This window comes from Cervus canadensis, chromosome 7, assembly GCF_019320065.1.
Source record: "Cervus canadensis isolate Bull #8, Minnesota chromosome 7, ASM1932006v1, whole genome shotgun sequence".
In the NCBI taxonomy this organism is placed as follows: Eukaryota; Metazoa; Chordata; class Mammalia; order Artiodactyla; family Cervidae; genus Cervus; species Cervus canadensis.
The window spans coordinates 51,464,448-51,484,278 of NC_057392.1; the positions used below are offsets into that span (position 1 = coordinate 51,464,448).

General features: G+C 37.1%; 1 protein-coding gene across 7 annotated transcripts in view; it reads left to right on the forward strand.

The window, feature by feature from the left end:
* The window catches only part of FGF12 (fibroblast growth factor 12), a 585,143-nt gene that overhangs the window by 555,228 nt on the left and 10,084 nt on the right, over nt 1-19,831 (forward strand). For 4 of the 7 annotated variants that reach the window (XM_043473412.1, XM_043473410.1, XM_043473414.1 and 1 more), the window contains 2 exons: nt 5,500-5,698; nt 13,173-13,264. In XM_043473412.1, coding sequence (XP_043329347.1) covers nt 5,500-5,698; nt 13,173-13,264 — 291 coding nt within the window. The remainder of the gene's footprint in view (nt 1-5,499; nt 5,699-13,172; nt 13,265-19,831) is intronic. The other 3 variants (XM_043473413.1, XM_043473411.1, XM_043473409.1) reach the window with 1 other exon arrangement.

Consider the following 19,831-nt stretch of genomic DNA (forward strand, 5'->3'; position numbering starts at 1 on the left):
GATGCGTGGGAGAAGGGATACACTTACCCACTTTAGTATTTGGGGGCTTCTCTATTGGCTCAGATCTTAAAGAATCCACCTGCAGTACTGGAGACCTGCGTTTGATCTCTGAGTCAGGAAGATCCCCTAGAGAAGAGAATGGCTACCATTTCCAGCATTCTTGCCTGGAGAATTCCATGGACAGAGGAGGCTGGCAGGCTGCAGTGCGTGGGGTTTTCAAGAGTCGGACATGACTGAGCGACTAAGCGCACACACACACATGACAAAACACAGAACTAAATGTCTAGTTACGTGATTGATTCTGTTTTTCTTGCCATAAGAAAAAAATTTAAGAATAATAGTGCATTGGAGTTTTTTTTTTTAATTCTATAAGTGCATTTACATCATGCTTTCAGAGCCATTATCTTATTTTCCTTAAAATAACTTCTCAAAGAAGTTTAACCACTTAACTAAAGTCCCACAGCTAATACGTATGTGTCTGGAAGTAAAACCCCAATTTTCCTATTTCAAGTATAAGACTCTTGATTTCTCATTACACTAATAGTGTGGTAGTCACAAGGATGTAAATTCTTTGATGCCCAACTTTATATCGAAATGAAAATTGTGAACATATTGTAAAGGTTGCACTTAGAATGACTGCCCAAGTTAGCTCAGTGTTCTTAAGGCTTTCCCCCCATTTCTAGGAGAGTGGCTCTGCCCCCACAGAAGTGCCTGCCTGAAGCTTTTGCCATTTTTTTCCCCTCCTGAAATGTTCCCCTGCCCCACCACTGGCCAGATATTATCACTGCCTTATTTCTGAATTTTGACTCTGAATCGCCTCTTTATAATTTTAAATGGGATACTCCACTTGACTTGTTACATCTGATTATGACCTGGAGTGCTCTGTCTGGGATCTCCATTTGCCAGCTCAGAATTTTAAGGCTCAGTCTGTGCTGCAGGCTTAATTACTGGCTCATGCCCCAGTATTTTAGTCCCTGCCCAATTTTCTGGACTTTTGCTTTTCTGGGAGCTGACTTTAAACAGTTTTGAAACTAAATGGAAACCTAAATGGAAACTCACTATTTATTAAATAAAAGTATGTATGAAATACAACGTAGTAACTATACCAGCTGGGCGTGGGTTTAATGATGACTTGCCTCCGATCCACAGCTTGGCACCTAAAGCAGTCTTGGCAAAATAGGGATGAAGCATTGTGTGGCACTGGAGAAAGTACTGAACTGGTAGCCAGAGTCCAGGTTCTAGCCCATGGCCTGGATCTGCTGTTGTTATCCTACAACTCATAAAGCAATTATTTCACTATCATGGGCTTCCATTATTTTGTTAAATAAAGGCAGCAAATTGAACTATCACTAAGCAGCTTTCTATCTATCTCCAAATTTTCATATTTCTGTGAATTAAATAGGTATTATATGTATGATAAGATGTATTTACACACAATTCCTTGCCCCCTATATTTCTCCTAATTCCTGCTATAAGGTCTGAGATCTTATATGTAGAACTTATTCATTGAGTTTTGAAGAGTCCCTTAGCATCTAGGGTTCATTAGTATTGAACAAAAGCTTTGGGATTATTTGGATTTGTTTTTTAAAAATAGAGCTAGTAAAATCTGTAGTGAATTTTTAGCTTTTTCTAACTCTTTTTAACCTAGTACTAGAAGGAAGCCAGGACTTTTAATTTATCTTATAAATTTAATTTGAATCACTTTGATTCCCATATCTGACAATTGTTAAACTCTGTCCTAATAATATTGAGACAGTGTCATAAGAGAGCCCATTGTCCAGAGCAAAGGACTATAATTTAGGATGTTTTGCGTTGCTAGACAAGGAATATAATATAGTTTCATTTTCCCTCCCCACTCTCTCTAGTCACTTCATTGCTCTGATTCTTTCTTTTTTATTTATGACTCTTTCTTTTTTTTATTTTATTCTTTTTTAATTATTTATAATTCACCTACCCTAAAATGCATGTTTTTACACTATATTCTTCTTTTCCACAAAGTTGTGCAGTCTAATCCCAGGATACATTTTGTCTCTCCAAGAAAGCTGTCATTTCCCATTTACCCATCTCCTCAGCTTTTGGCAGCCACTAATCCATGTTTTGTTTCTATATTTGCCTGTTCTGTACGTTTCATACACACTGGATCATACAACATGTGACCTATTGTGTCTGGCTTAATGTTTTTGAGCTTCATCTGTATTGTCACATAAATCAGTACCCTATCTGGAGCCCATTATACAGAGTGAAGTAAGCCAGAAAGATAAAGAACATTACAGCATAGTAACACATATATATGGAATTTAGAAAGATGGTAACAACAACCCTATATGCAAAACAGAAAAAGAGACACTGAAGTACAGAACAGACTTTTGGACTCTGTGGGAGAAGGTGAGGGTGGGATGTTGCGAAAGAACAGCATGTATATTATCTATGGTGAAACAGGTCACCAGCCCAGGTGGGATGCATGAGACAAGTGCTCGGGCCTGGTGCACTGGGAAGACCCAGAGGAATCGGGTGGAGAGGGAGATGAGAGGGGGGATCGGGATGGGGAATACGTGTAAATCTATTGCTGATTCATATCAATGTATGACAAAACCCACTGAAAAAATAAATAAATAAATAAATAAATAAAATAAAATAAAATATCACTGAGTTTATAAAAAAAATAAAGGCTAAATAATATTTCATTTTAAGGATATATCACATTTGCTTATCTGTTTATCCATTAATAGATGTTTGAATTGTTTCTACATTATGAATAATGCTCCTATGAATATTTGTGTACAAGTTCACATATGCACATATATCTTCATTTCTCACAGGTACATACCTAGAAGTAGAATCACTAGATCATGTGGTAACTAGATGTTTAACCTTGTGTGGAACTACCAAACTATTTCCCACAGCTGCTGCATTATTTACATTTTTACCAGCAAGGGATGAGGATTGTAGTTCTTCTAAATCCTCACCAATACTTTTCATTATGCACCTTTTTTGATATAGCCATCTTAGCAGATATGAAATGGCACCACATAGTCAATTGTTTCTCTGATTCTTAAGCCACTAAGTTTACTTAAAACTGACAGTATTCTGTGACATCATATTTTTATTATCAATATAATAATTTTTGTTGAAATATTATTGTTATTTTAATAAAACCACCTTTCCATTTCCCTTCTCATATTTTTTAGTCTCATTTTTTGGGCCTATAATTTTTGAACCATTTAAAATGAACAGAGTCCCAAAGAACTAAACAGACATTTCTCCAAAGAAGACATACAGATGGCTAACAAACACATGAAAAGATGCTCAACATCACTCATTATCAGAGAAATGCAATCAAAACCACAATGAGGTACCATTACACGCCAGTCAGGATGGCTGCTATCTGAAAGTCTACAAGCAATAAATGCTGGAGAGGTTGTGGAGAAAAGGGAACCCTCTTACACTGTTGGTGGGAATGCAAACTAGTACAGCCACTATGGAGAACAGTGTGGAGATTTCTTAAAAAACTGGAAATAGAACTGCCATATGACCCAGCAATCCCACTTCTGGGCATACACACCGAGGAAACCAGAATTGAAAGAGACACGTGCACCCCAATGTTCATCGCAGCACTATTTATAATAACCAGGACATGGAAGCAACCTAGATGCCCATCGGCATACGAATGGATAAGGAAGCTGTGGTACATATACACATTGGAATATTACTCAGCCATTAAAAAGAATTCATTTGAATCAGTTCTAATGAGATGGATGAAACTGGAGCACATTATACAGAGTGAAGTAAGCCAGAAAGATAAAGACCAATACAGTATACTAACGCATATATATGGAATTTAGAAATATGGTAACGATAACCCTATATGCAAAACAGAAAGAGCCACAGATGTACAGAACAGACTTTTGGACTCTGTGGGAGAAGGCGAGGGTGTGATGTTTCGAGAGAACAGCATCGAAACATGTATATTATCTAGGGTGAAACAGATCACCAGCCCAGGCTGGATGCATGAGACAAGTGCTCGGGCCTGGTGCACTGGGAAGACCTAGAGGAATCGGGTGGAGAGGGAGGTGGGAGGGGGGGTCCGGATGGGGAATACATGTAAATCCATGGCTGATTCATGTCAATGTATGACAAAAACCACTACAATATTGTAAAGTAATTAGCCTCCAACTAATAAAAATAAATGGAAAAAAAGAATAAAATGAACAGAGTCCTTTCAGTGGTTTCTTTATCACTAAGACCTTCATCTGTCCACATAGATGCATCACTGTAGCTCTCTGCAGATAAATCTACAGGATTAGTCTGGAGGAATCACCTCCAAGGACATGATTTTAACAGCTTTAGTCCTACATATTCCTCAGTAACTTAACCCCATGTGAAATTGCATTAAATCACTGCCATCTTTGACTGAAAGAGTTACAAGGAAGAGATTCCTCTAGTACTTAGTGAAGACAAGAGTGACTGTTGTGAATATGTTTGTCTTGTAGAGTTCTTGTTTACTTGAAGGATTGTTTACTTGTTTACTACTGAAGAAGATGCAGTCACGTTTGCTTTTCTTCTGTTTCTCTTTGAAGGGGAGAAATTTCTTTCCATGAAATGCATTTTGTTCAGTTGGCTTGTTAGAATTTAATTTAATTTTATTGATTGTAAAATCTCATTATAAGTCCCTGAACAAGACTCAAGTAGAAAAGGTGAACTAGAGAGGCAGAAAAAGTGAACTTGAGATTATGAAGCGATAAATACGAGTTCTGGCATGGATGCAGTTATTTTGTTGTTGTTTAACTTTATATTAGTCATGTAACCTTTTGATGGTCACTTATCAAGTGATAGAGATGAGGTAGAGGACTACTAAAGTTCCTTTTTGAACTAAATTGCTCATTCTATGTTTCATTAGAGATCAAACAATGTAATAGTAGTATTTTCCTGGGTATCTTTACCTGAAATCTTGATTAGTAAGTAAAAAAATATTTCAAAGAAGTGAATCAGAAAGTTACTGACATGAAGAAAACAGCTAGTATACTAGCGATTTTATGTTATAAGCTTTGGCTGTTTAACAGATTTATGAATATATAGGGTTCTCCCTTGAAAACCATCTGCTCAAGCCTGCATGTGTGTGGTTGTGTTATATTTTGATTTCCAGTGTTACATTTTACATGCTAAGGGCCACAAAAATACATAATAACCATTCTCTTAAATTTATAAACATTGTACTGAGGTCTAATTTTGGACTTGAGCACATTATTGAATGATATTAGTTTAGCCCAAGGAATGATTCAAGCTTGAACAATTGTGTTCTGTGGAGTAAAAAAGTTGTTTAGAAAGGAAATCTTGTTTCTTGATTTTGTATGATAAATCTTTATAACCACATGCTAACAGAAATTACATGCAATTATTTCTCATTTTTTCTGAACAGAGGGCCTATATTTCAGGCTTATAGCTGATATATTATTAAAAGCTTTCTCTCTTTTGTATTTCTTCTTTTTTATCTTTCTGCAGGATGTTTTCACTCCAGAATGCAAATTTAAGGAATCTGTGTTTGAAAACTACTATGTGATCTATTCTTCCACACTGTACCGTCAGCAAGAATCAGGCCGAGCTTGGTTTTTGGGACTCAATAAGGAAGGTCAGATTATGAAGGGGAACAGAGTGAAGAAAACCAAGCCCTCATCACATTTTGTACCAAAACCTATTGAAGGTATGAGCTGAGCTTCTTTTCTTATTTAGACCCAGATCTGTGTGTTGATGCCAGTTCTGCTCTTTGTCCTTTCACTCAGGGGAGATTGTTTTTAATGCAGCAGATTAGAACAAAGATTCAGAAAATACAATAGTACTACTTCCTATCAAAAACAAAAATCTATTACAAATACTTGGCACTTAGAGAAAAACTGCTTGAATATAGAGGCTAGAATTTCCTGAAAGTAGAAAAATAGTAGCAGTGACCATTTGGAATATAATTTCTTTCTTTAATGAACTCAGTGATTTAATTTCTCAGGCTATACTCTTGAAAAACCAATAATACTATTATTAGAGCTTTAAAGTTTTATCAAGGCTTTTAGAAATATGTTTGTATCCTAATTGCTACATTATCATGAGCAAATTTTACAAACTGATGTATTCATTTTTCTTTGTATTTTTTGAAGAAAGAAAATATTCTGTTTACTGTGATATTATAGTTTTTACATTTTATCTTTCCCCACTGAACCTATGCCTTCCCCTCCCTTGATCATTTAATATGGTGCTCATCTATTTCAGGTGATGAGTGGACTAAGTAATTTAATGCTGAGGAAACCCCCATTTTTGGCAACTTCTTCCCTAAGTAGGATAAACACATACCACAGGAGTAACCGCGCATGTACTATATTCAGTCAAGCTTTTTAATACAAGCTAAAAAAGCAGTAGTGGTCTAGACATTTACCAATACACACTCTTCTCTAGAAGTCACATTATAATCACTTAAAACATTAGTTCATCTTCCTTGTCTGAAGAAATGAGAAAATTGAAACACTGCATTGCTATTCTGTGATTTAGCCAGGCTTGATGTCCCATATCTAGAAGGGACAGTGTAGGGACACAGTGCCTGCTATAGATCCCAAGGACTATAACCATCAGCAAACATTTGGTAAATCAGTACCATGTTCAAAGCTCTGGGGGGAAATGTGACATTCAAAGCTTCTAGTCCCTCTCAAACCTCCCCTCACACACTGTGCTTTTAACCACACAAAACAGAACTTTCTTCTGTTCTACATTTTTTTTATGTTTGTAATATGTTTTTACTATTTTGGGCCTTATGTAGGTATTTTGCCCTTCTCTCTCATAAAATTCTATTCATGTGCCTGGGAAATGCCTGTCAGACCTTGTAAAACATTAATTCAAGGAGTCAGTGCTTCTATGAGGGCCTCCCTGACTTCCTTCAAGTAGAATTAAACACTCTGTTACCTTATTATTGTATCTTGTTCTCTCTGCTAGAAATTATCACATTGATTTAAATCTGTCTCTGTCTCTTATGCATGATTAGATTACTTTGTTTACATTTTATTTCTTTTTCTTTATTAGAGTATAATTGCTTTGCAATGTCGTGTTAGTTTCTGCTGTACAAGGAAGTGAATCAGTTCCCTCTTGCAGCTCCCTTCTATACCCACCCCCCATCTCACCCTTCCGGGTCATCACAGAACGTGGAGTTGAGCTCCCTTCGCTATATAGCAGCTTCCCTCTAGCTCTCTATCTTACATATGGTAGTGTATATATGTCAATCCTAATCTCCCAATTTATCCCTTCCCCTTCTCCTCCTGTGTCCACATGTCCATTCTCTACATCTGCATCTCTATTCCTGAAAATGGGTTCATCTGAACCATTGTTCTAGATTCCATGTATATGCGTTAATATGCAATATTTGTTTTTCTCTTTCTGACTTCACTCTGTATGACAGACTCTAGGTCCATCTACATCTCTACAAATGACCCAGTTTTGTTCCTTTTTATGGATGAGTCATATTCTGTTGTATATATGTACCACATCTTTATCCATTCCATCTATTGTTGGGCCTTTATATTGTTTCCATGTTTTGACTATTGTAAATAGTGACATAGTGACATGCCTCATTTTGAATTGTGGTTTTCCTAGGGTATATGCCCAGTAGTGGGATTGCTGGGTCATATGGCTTGCTCCTGGGAAGGAAAGCTGTGACAAATCTAGACAGCATAGTAAAAAACAGAGACATCACTTTGCTGACAAAGGTCCATATAGTGAAAGTTATGGTTTTTCCAGTAGTCATGTATGGATATGAGAGTTGGATCATAAAGAAGGCTAAGCACGGAAGAACTGATGCTTTCGAACTGTGGTGTTGGAGAAGACTCTTGAGAGTCCCTTGGAGATCAAACCAGCCAATCCTAAAGGAATCAACCGTGCATATTCATTGGAAGGACTGATGCGAAAGCTGAAACTCCTGTCCTTTGGCCGCCTGATGGGAAGAGCTGGTTCACTGGAAAAGACCCTGACGCTGGGAAAGATTGAAGGCAAAAGCAGAAGCGGGGAGCAGAGCATGAGATGTTTAAATAGAATCACTGACTCAATGGAAATGAATCTGAGCAAACTCCAGGAGGTAGTAAGGACAGGGAAGCCTGAAGCACAACAGTCTATGGGGTTGCAGAGTCAGACGTGACTTAGTGACTGAACAACAACAATAATGGCAGTTCTATTTTTAGTTTTTTAAGGAACCTCCCTACTGTTTTCCACAATTGCTGTACAGATCTTTTATTTTTCTCATATCTCCTTGTATCTTGTATAATATCTGACATATTGTAGAGAGATATTCAATAATTACTATCAATTGAATAAGTGAACAAGTGAATGAACAGATGAATGCATAGATAAATACAAAAACAAGGAAGAACGATATGCTCCAGAAAACTTTTTCATGTTTTTGGAGATACTAAGTATGTTTACTAATGACAGTAATTTAATATAAAAAGTGATGTATTACATGTTGCCAGAAATGATACTGAGGTTTATAGAAAGAGCCAGAACTTCCACCAAAGGGAAGATATTGGAAAGTTGTTGTTTAAACACATCTTCAAGGCTAGGACAGGTTCAGAACATTTGAGATAGGAGGTAGGGATTAGGCAGACAAAACCACTCCAGGTGCAGTATGAGTAAACTATTAAAACTATTGAACCATTTTTATTTGTACATTTAAGTTGATTTTTTGTTGTAATAAAAGTAGTACATGCTCATTAACAATTTTGGAAAATTCATGAAAGCATAAAAGTAAAAAAAGTCCATGTGTTTTATTTATTCCTTTTATAATTAATGCATTTCATACCCTACCCCCCCAAAAAATGAAATACCTGTAACCAACCCTCCTAATCATGACTTCTGTCTGCACTGTAGCTAGAGAAGCCTTTTCTTGGGTATGAATGACCATGTACAAATTTCTAACAGCAATGTATACTATTATCATGTTCTGAGTTTGAGAGCTGCCTTAATGCTTCATATTTGCTGCATTTCAGTACAAATGTGGAAAAGACAACCAAACATTCCTTGTTGTAAATGTTAGAATTAGATTCAGTTGTGTACAACACAAAACCCATGTTCAGGGCAGCTTAATTAAACAAAGTGTTATTGTCTCACTAGCCAAATATACAAGCCTGCTGTCCAGGACTGGATCTATGGCTCTGCAGTTGTTAGGGACCAGCCCCTTTCCCTTCACAGCTTCACCTTCCATCCTGTGTTTAGAAGATAGGCAGTGTTAATAAGGGGTTGCAAAGGCATCTATTCAGACAGATGGATGGACTTGATATTTAAACCCATTACCATGTGCATTGCACATCAACCTGTACTTACTCTCCCCTGGAATTTTAGACAACAGCGCAGGCGTCACCATTCCTAGTTTTGCCCTTTCAAAGCATTGTTCACACCACAGATAAGTAGCTTCCCCAGATTTAAATTGTCTTGATGGTGACTTCCCCCTTTAGCTTCAAATGTAGAAGCCAAATACTCTCTGACAAAGAACTAGAGACAATCTCCTCCTTTTCTCCTCCCTCTTCCTTCAAAGAGCTCATTGCTCAGTTCCTGCAGGTGGATGGATATTCAGAATCGAGTTTCTTCCTCCTGAAAAGAATGTGAGTGCTTTCCAAGAGTTAAGGTTCAAGTGAGGTTGAGTGAGAAATATATTCCTAAAGTGAAATTAGTAAGTATCAGTTAAAAGCCACTGCTACAGAAATACTAAATTTGAACTAAAAGAACATTTACCAGTTTCTACTAATTTATTTTCTAGTGGGGAGATAAGACTAACACAACATACACATACCTTTACTTACACACTTTTAGGACAGTTACAGTTGTCCATTCTGCCTGTTAGAACTGTTGCTTTAAACTAAATCTGAATAAAGTTCCAGCAGTATAATATAGATCATAGTTTCCCAAGCATCAGTATCAGAACCACCTGGAGTGGTTTTAGAAGCTACCAATTCTTAGATCAAATCTCCCAAGTATTCAGATTTTATTGTCTAAGTAATTTTGATGGCAACTAGGTTTGAAATTTGGTGTTCTAAACTGACCTTGGTGTTGCTATGTTCGTTTTGATCCTATCTGGCCATAGGAAATTATTTAAATACATTCAAATTATTATGATCTATATATTTTAAAAGTCTAATCTAATATGGCATCTGGTCCCATCACTTCATGGCAAATGGGAGAGAAAGTGGAAGCAGTGACAGATTTTATTTTCTTAGGCACCAAAATAACTGCAGATAGTGACTGCAGCCATGAAGTTAAAAGATGTTTGCTCCTTGAAAGAAAGGCTATGACAAACCTAGATAGCTTATTAAAAAGCAGAGACATCATTTTGCCAACAAAGGTCTGTATAGTCAAAGCTATGGTTTTTCCAGTAGTCATGTATGGATGTGAGAGTTTGACTGTAAAGAAGGCTGAGCGCCAAATAATTGATGTTTTCAAATTGTAGTGCTAGAGAAGACTCTTGAGAGTCCTTTGGACTGCAAGGAGATCAAACCAGTAAATCTTAAGGGAAATCAACCCTGAATATTCATTGGAAGGACTGACGCTGAAGCTGAAGCTCCAATACTTTGGGTACCTGATGTGAAGAGCCAACTCACTGGAAAAGACCCTGATGCTGGGAAAGATTGAAGGAAAAAGGAGAAGGGGGTGGCAGAGGATGAGATGGTTGGATGGCATCACCAACTCAATTTGAGCAAATTCTTGGAGATAGTGGAGGACTGCAGCTTGGCATGCTGCAGCCCATGGAATCACAAAGAGTTGGACACAACTTAGAAACTAAACAACAACAAATCTAATATAGAGTAAATTCTCATTCTGACACCTTGGAATTAAATGTACTAAACATTTTACGTGTTTAGCTTTCCTACTGCTATTAGGATGGTTGTGCATTAGTGCTAGGTTAAATTACTAAATGGACTTAATAGAGGTAATACCAAATATTATGCCAAATTGATTACTAAGAAATCAACTTGATAGTAATCAATTAGACTTCAGGCTATACTACAAAGCTACATTCATCAAGACAGTACGGTACTGGCACAAAGACAGAAATATAGATCAATGGAACAGAATAGAAAGCCCAGAGATAAATCCACACACCTATGGACACCTTATCTTTTACAAAGGAGGCAAGGATATACAATGGAAAAAAGACAATCTCTTTAACAAGTGGTGCTGGGAAAACTGGTCAACCACTTGTAAAAGAATGAAACTAGAACACTTTCTAACACCATACACAAAAATAAACTCAAAATGGTTTAAAGATCTAAATGTAAGACCAGAAACTATAAAACTCCTAGAGGAGAACATAGGCAAAACACTCTCTGACGTAAATCACAACAGGATCCTCTATGACCCACCTCCCAGAGTAATGGAAATAAAAGCAAAAATAAACAAATGGGACCTAATGAAACTTAAAAGCTTTTGCACAATGAAGGAAATTATAAGCAAGGTGAAAAACAGCCTTCAGAATGGGAGAAAATAATAGCAAATGAAGCAACTGACAAAGAATTAATCTCAAAAATATACAAGCAACTCCTGCAGCTCAATTCCAGAAAAATAAACGACCCAATCAAAAAAATGGACCAAAGAACTAAACAGACATTTCTCCAAAGAAGACATACAGATGGCTAACAAACACATGAAAAGATGCTCAACATCACTCATTATCAGAAATGCAAATCAAAACCACAATGAGGTACCATCTTACACTGGTCAGAATGGCTGCTATCCAAAAGTCTATAAGCAATAAATGCTGGAGAGGGTGTGGAGAAAAGGGAACCCAATTACCCCGTTGGTGGGAATGCAAACTAGTACAGCCACTATGGAGAACAGTGTGGAGATTCCTTAAAAAACTGGAAATAGAACTGCCATATGACCCAGCAATCCCACTTCTGGGCATACACACTGAGGAAACCAGAATTGAAAGAGACATGTGTACCCCAATGTTCATCACAGCATTTTTTATAATAGCCAGGACATGGAAGCAACCTAGATGTCCATCAGCAGATGAATGGATAAGAAAGCTGTGGTACATATGCACAATGGAATATTACTCAGCCATTAAAAAGAATACATTTGAATCAGTTCTAATGAGGTGGATGAAACTGGAGCCCATTATACAGAGTGAAGTAAGCCAGAAAGAAAAACACCAATACAGTATACTAACACATATGTAAGGAATTTAGAAAGATGGTAACGATAACCCTATATGTGAGACAGCAAAAGAGACACAGATGTGTAGAACAGTCTTTTGGACTCTGTGGGAGAAGGCGAGGGTGAGATGATTTGAGAGAAGAGCATTCAAACATGTATATTATCATATGTGAAACAGATCGCCAGTCCAGGTTCGATGCATGAAACAGGGTGCTCAGGGCTGGTGCACTGGGAAGACCCAGAGGGATGGGATGGGGAGGGGAGGGGAGGGGGGGTTCAGGATGGGGAACGCAGGTACACCCATGGCTGATTCATGTCAATGTATGGCAAAACCACTAAAATATTGTAAAGTAATTAGCCTCCAATTAAAATAAATAAATTTAAAAGAAAAGAAGTTTTAAATATTAGAAGAAAATAGACTCTGCCACTAATAAATCCAGATAAATGTCTTAAAAAAATCTTACCAGTGATTTACTAAGTAATTTTGAGAAAATAATTTATTACTTCAAAGTAAGTTATCTCTGGAAATGCAGTTGATTATAAATTCCATCTATTTCACTGAAATAGTATGAAGATTAGACACTGTAAGAAGGTTGGATTTCTCAAATCTGTCAGATCAATGCAAAGTGCCTTTTCCATTTTCCCTTGGAAATTGGACATTGTGTTACTGTGTTAGGTCCTGGAGAACGGCTGTCAGGCATGGTATTGAACAAAGTATTAGAGACAATGAAAATTGAATTTGGAGGGAAAATAATCTATTCAAAAACTATGTACTAAGACACCAAAGAAGTGAATAAATCAGGAGGCATGATTTTGTAAAGTTACTATCGAGAAGATAACTAATGGCAAATTATTTGATGTTTTTATTTCAGTTAACTTGAAAGAAAACTAGATGGCTTGTTTTTTCTAAAATCGTCTTTTGGACCCAACAATACTAAAAGACAAAAAACAGAGATGTAGTAAAAATGTACCTTTGATGCTCCTGATTGTTTTCATTACAGAAAATTTAATAGCAGCGCCCCCCCGCCCCCACCTCCATCTTTTGAGTGTGGAATCTCTGCCAGCCCGTGACAACTTATTCCCCCAAACCAGTGTAAGTCATTCAAAGCAGCTTTTTTTCTGGCTTTGAATTTAATCTTCAATAAAGCCCTCCTACTCTCCTTGACACATTCTTCTTCCATCTCTTTCTCTCTCTCTCTCATGCACACAAATACTGCTTCTGATCTCTTTCTAAATGAAGGTACAGATCTTTTTGTTCATGATGTCTTCTAACTCCTTATAATAAATATTTACAGCACATTGGGTGCATCCCTTTGGCAATGTATTGCTTCTGAACCAGCACTTAAAGTTCTTCTACAGTTCCAAAGGGATTCTATGTGACATTAATTAAGGTGTGAAATTGCTTCCTGTTAATTGCCCACACTCTTCCATGATCTGCTATTAAGACAATTAAGTTTCTTTAATGGTACATTAACTAACAGAGCAATCTAACCTTTCCACTTCTTGGAAATTACAGAGCGCCAAAGAAAATTTGATTAAATTGGTAGTAATAAAAAGATTAGTCATATTTCATTCCTCTTTGATGGAGACTGATATAACATGGGGGTTCTTTATCGTGTCATTTATGAGTTTTATTAGAAACTGGAATTATCTTGCTTCCATTTGGAAAACAGAATCCGTCAGCAACAATTATAGTTGCCTTCCTCTCAAGTTTCCCAACTCTTCAGTCCAGAGAAATACTGACTCTTGAGGATTTATACCTAGTTCTTCCATAATTATCAAAACTTTCAACTTTTTAATGATTTATAAGAATTCAGCAGTAATATGAAAGTAATAATCAGTAGCAGTTGTACTGTGTACTGTGTACAAATTTACTATTTGCTAAGTACAAATTTAAAGACATTTGAAAGATTTTTTGTTATTTTCAACATTCCTCCTGAACAGGAGTTATCATTTGATAGTCATTGACACTTTGGGAGGACACAGATTAAGAATATTATCCCAATTTTAAACACAAGGAAACTGAGTTTAAGAGCGATTACGTAGCTCACCCAGGTCCATATAGCTAGAAAGAGGCAAAACTAAGATTAGAGTTGTTATCTCTACCAAATACTGGTAGAGCATCCAGCAAGCTGTTGAATGAGGACTGACCATACATTCAATAGTGACTTGACAGGATTGATTTCAGAGGAGTTGTGGGACTGTCCAAATGATAGAAGTTATAACAAGAGTTAAAGGAAAGAAGAAAGTAATATTAAATGACACTTCTGAGGAGTCTTGCTATAAAAGGAAAACAGAAATGGAGCCAAGATGGAGAGAAACATGGTGGCTCTGTGTTGGGGTGTGTTTGTTTAAAGCTGCTTAGCATATTTATAGACTAATGGGGGAGAAGGGGAAACTGGTATATAGGAGAGAGGGTCACTGAGTAATACTGACCAGAGGGGATGGGATCAAGTACACAAGAGGCAAAGTTAGGACTGGATTTAAGTAGAAACAGGAAGAGTTCAAGCATTTTTACAAGCACGAAGCCAGGATATGCACAAGCAGATGTGTGCAGGTTGGTATGACTTTTGTGGTGGAAATATGAAAGCTTTCTCTTCTGCGTTTATTTTCTAAGTGAATTCAGAGAGTGTTACTGACAAAAGGGAAGGAAAGAGGGAGAGATAAATGGAGACGGAAAAAAAGAGAAAAGAAAAGGAAAGAAGGGAAGCCTATTTCCTGAGTCCAAGGAGGGTATGAGGCAGTTTTCAGAATTTGAGGAGGAAGGAGAGATATGGAATAGTCACTTAGGAAGACCAGGAGAGGGAATTGGCTAGAGAAATGGAGGAGGATTCCACGAAGTACTGAGCACCCCCATGAGGTTTGGGGTCAAGATTTTTTTAAAATAATTATTTATTTGGCTACATGGGTCTTAGTTGCGGCATGCGGGATCTTTAGTTGTGGCACATGGGACTTTTAAGTTGCAACATGCAGGATCTAGTTCCCTGACCAGGGATCGAACCCCAGCCCCCTACACTGGAAGCAGAGAGTCTTAGCCATTGGACCACCAGAGAAGTCCCTGGGATCAAGATTTTGACTGACACCAAGCAACTAAGTTTTTTCTCCAAACTCATTAAACTGTTTGACTATAAGCTTAGAGCAGGAACTCTGGAGCTAATCACACATGAATTTGAAGCTGATTCTGTTTATGTCAGTGAATGACTTTAAACAAACCACCCTTTCTGCTCTTCAGTTTCCTTAACTGAGAAAGGGATCAATTAAACTGTCTACTTGTTAAGGTCATTTAAAATAAAATTACTGTATATAAAGTGCAGATACCGAGTAAGTACTCAATTAATATTAGCTAAGACTCCACAGTAAAGAATCCCCCTGCCAATGCAGAAGACACAGGAGATGCAGGTTCTACCCCTGGGTCAGGAAGATCCCCTGGAAGAGGAAATGTTAACCCACTGCAGTATTCTAGCCTGGAAATCCCATGGGCAAGAAGAGCCTGGAGGGCTACAGTCCCTGTGGTCACAAAGAGTCAGACATGACTTGCTGACTAAAACAACAAATGGTTAAGAAGACAGCAGTTTCTTAGAGGAGTACCCCTTGGATGGTACCTGGAACCTGGCTTATTATAGTTTGATTTATAAATAACAACAACCCCTGGGATTTCACTTTTAGGAAAGACATTATTTTAGTTTGTTTTTCAAGAGAAATGTATGATAACTAAAATAAAACTGACTATTGAATGTTAAATGTTTCAAACAGGGAATCTGAGCTATTATAATGGCAAGGGACACCTGCTGATTCTGATAACTGCATTTACAGCAGAGGTACAAGTGAAACAATATAATAGAAAAATACTAAGTAGAAAGTCAATCCTGGAAAGACCCATACCTAACCTTACAAAGAGAGGATGAAGTGATATACTTTTGGTCTTTTTATTTTCTAGTGGCACAATCTTGCATTTAAAAATAAAGCAAAATTTAAGTAGAACAAATACCATATGTTATTTATGTAAGGTTGGTAGCTTATGGTCTTGTTATGACCATGTGTAGAATTTTAATTGATAACAGGACTGCAGGACTTTCTATAGAAGTATGGCCACGATCTCTCAGGAAGCTGTGAAAATGACAGCCTTCACTATACCAAGTCACTGAGTGATGAATGTCAATCATGCAATTGTGTCCTCTTCACATTGAACGGGTGAACTAAGGATTCCTAATGGATGCCATATCTTAAAAACAATATGTAACATGAGTTATGTTATTAGAAACCCTCACTTGTCCCTGTGTCTGCAAATAAGGAAGAGTATTCTCTCATGAAATCTCTACCTCATTTTTATTCCAAAACCTGGGATAAACCCCTCTGCTTCGATGTACTATAAATCAAGAAAAGTCAAAACATGAATAAAACAAAACATTCAGAAGAAGAGAAGGAGGAAGAGCAAGGGTGGAGGAGGGAGAAGGGAAAGAAGAAGAAGTTTAAACATATGAGAAAAGAGGGAAAATAGAAAACTGATTTGAAGAAAGAGTTCTAAAGAGCCATACAGAAATATTTCCCTTTTCAAAGCATTATCTCCTTTTACCATTTATCCAAAACTGGGGCTTCCCTGGTGGCTCAGCAGTAAATCTGCCTGCCAGTGCAGGAGATGTGGGTTCAATCCCTGGGTCAGGAAGATCACCTGGAGAAGGAAATGCAACCCACTGCAGTATTCTTGCCTGGGAAATTCCATGAACAGAAGAGCCTGGTGGGCTACAGTCCATGGGGTCACAAAGAATTGAATATGGCTTAGCATCTAGAACAAAAGCAACAATACTATGATATCACATGTGTTAGAGGAACCATAATATTTATCTCAAAAACATTCTGTGGGGTGAAAAAAGAGCAAGTATATTTTATCATACTTGAAAGAGAGCAAGAAATATGATCAAGACAACCTAGAAGAGCCATGTGAAGGAGAAGTAATATTGTTAATCAGGCAGGTATTATATTATCAGGATACTAAGCATTCTTGAAATTTGGATATTGAAACTTGTAAAAATAGTATGAAGTTAAATTGGGAAGTAACACCAAAGAAATCAGTTCTGTGACAACAGGTGGCCATTAAATCATGCCCACTAAAAATAAAGCCTGTATCACAAATGGAGCCCATAGGGCTCTGAATGATACATGATTAGATAGTAACATCCCAAGTTGCCCATAGGGAATTTGTTTCCAGTTGTTAAACCTAAGGTAGCACTGAGTCTGAGTTTCTGTGAAACAGATTTGGGGAGCTGGGAGGACAAGAAAGTAAGTTAGTAAGTTAGTAATAGTAAGTTAGATTTTTTGTTTTATTCACTTTATTCTCAATTTAGAAATTACTCCTCATCAAAATAACTAGAATATCAAACTTTGCTCTCATAGCTGTAGTGGATAGAATATATAAAGCAGAGCACTTTGGAAGAAAATATTCAATGTCAGATAGATTTTTAAAAATTCTGAGGCCTACACTAATAAATATGTTTTCTAATGAAATAATATCTTATTGTAATAGAAAGTGATGGAAAAGTCCTTTGAACTACTGCAAATTAAAATCAGGAATCAATTATTGGGACGAAAAAACTTAACTTACATGGACAGGAGAATTTGAGAAGCACAGTTTAGAAGCTGTAGAATTTATGTAACTCTTGAAGATCAACATCTAGATGGTTCCCTGGAAATGTTTCTTAAAGGTTTTTCACAATTGCTTAGTAATAGATAATTGGAAATTAGTACCAGACTTAAAATTCTAGTACCAGTAGCTATAAAAAAATTGTTATTAATTTTTAGTGTACAGTCAAATATATAGGATTTCCATATGTGGAACTAGTAATTCTTGATTTATCACTTACTGTTTATTCTTCTTAAGCTCCCCACAAAACAAAAGGATAGCACTTGTTAGTATGTTAGTTAGCTTAACCAAGAGAGCCTCACCTTTCAATTACAGTCAAAATTATGGAACTTAAAATATGTTAGATGTCAGGTATAGTCATCACTCAGTATTTGCAAGGAATTCATTCCAGGAATCCTTGCTGATACTGAAATCTGCAGATGTTCAAGTCCCTTATATAAAATAGCATAATATTTGCATATATATGCTACACACATACTCCTGGATACTTTAAATCATCTCTAGATCATTTATCGTACCCAATACAATGTAAACACTGTGTAAATGGTTGCTAGATCAGGACAAATTCAAGTTTTGTTTTTTGGAACCTTCTGAAATTTCTAATTGAGTATTTTCCAATCCTTAGTTGATTCTGAGGATGTAGAACCCATGGATACAGAGAGCCAACTATATATATTAGATACGCAGCTGGTCTCATACATAATAGTGCCTCAGCTAGGTTTGTTCCTAAGAAATTAAGGTGGTGTTTGCAAGGCATCAGAACAACTCATAAAAGTTTGAAATGTTGCCAGCCATTTCTTATGGAATCTATGCAGTAAGATTCAATTTGACTGATTCTTCTTAACTATCCTGCCTGGCAGTATTCATGTCATGTAAACATAGTTGGACATTTTTATAGATAAAGAGATTGAATAGATTTTTCCCTATGCACTCATATACTTGATGGACATATTATTAGCTGTTTGTTCACTATCAAATTAAGGCTGATATATACCAAAATCCAGGTTTAAATCCTCTTTCCTGGACTTCAGAAAGTCTGATTCAAGTTGTCTCGGTCACTCTCATCCCTCATCGCCTCAGTTTTCCGTCATGCTTCAATAGTCACTGTTTCTCTCAGACAACCTGCACTTCATCCCTTCATTCTTTTTTTTTTTTTTTTTTATCTTTGGATGCACTGGGCCTTCACTGCTGTGTGCAAGCTTTCTCTAGTTGTGGTGAGTGGGGGCTACTCTCTAGTTGCAGCAAGCAGGCTTCTCACTGTGGTCCTTTTTCTTGCGGAACATGGGCTCTAGAGCACCGGTTCCATAGTTGTTGTGCACCAGCTTAGTTGCCCTGTGACATGTGGAATCTTCCCAGGCCAGGGATCGAACTCATGTACCCAGCATTGGTAGGCAGATTCTTAACCACTGCCAGTCCCATCCCTTCATTCTTATTTATGTAGCCCATCCACTTCTCTAAACCCTTTGCCTCCTTCAAGGCTAAATCAACGTTAAAGAGCTATTTTATATACTCATTCCCATTCAGCTCTGCTACGGCGCTTTCCTCTCTGTGATCTGTATGCATGTCTATGCTCTCTTTCTTAGCCTTGAACTCCTTGAGAGCAAGAACCTAGAGATCATTGCAGTTGCCACAGAATCTAGCAGAGCACCTGGTAAGAAGCAGTTTGTTTCTGCTCATAGAATAAATGAACAAATTAATACTGAAACAAATTCCTCTTTGGATATCAGTCAGCAGAAGAGTAATTGGAATTTGAGGAGAGGAAAAAAGAAAATAATGTAATAGAATCCAAATGATGCAATATTAGTTAAGCCAAATTAAAAAGGTCAGTAAATGCTTTGTGAATCAGGTCATTCCATCAAAGAAATCCAATATACTCTGTTTCTTCTAAGTGTGCATATGGAGGTCAGGTCAATCAGGTCAGGAAGTTTTCTCAACTCCCCTCCCCATCATACAGTAATTGGTAGCTTTGAGATTAATCCTGCCTGTGTACTAAGTTATGCCCAACTCTTTGTGAGCCTATGG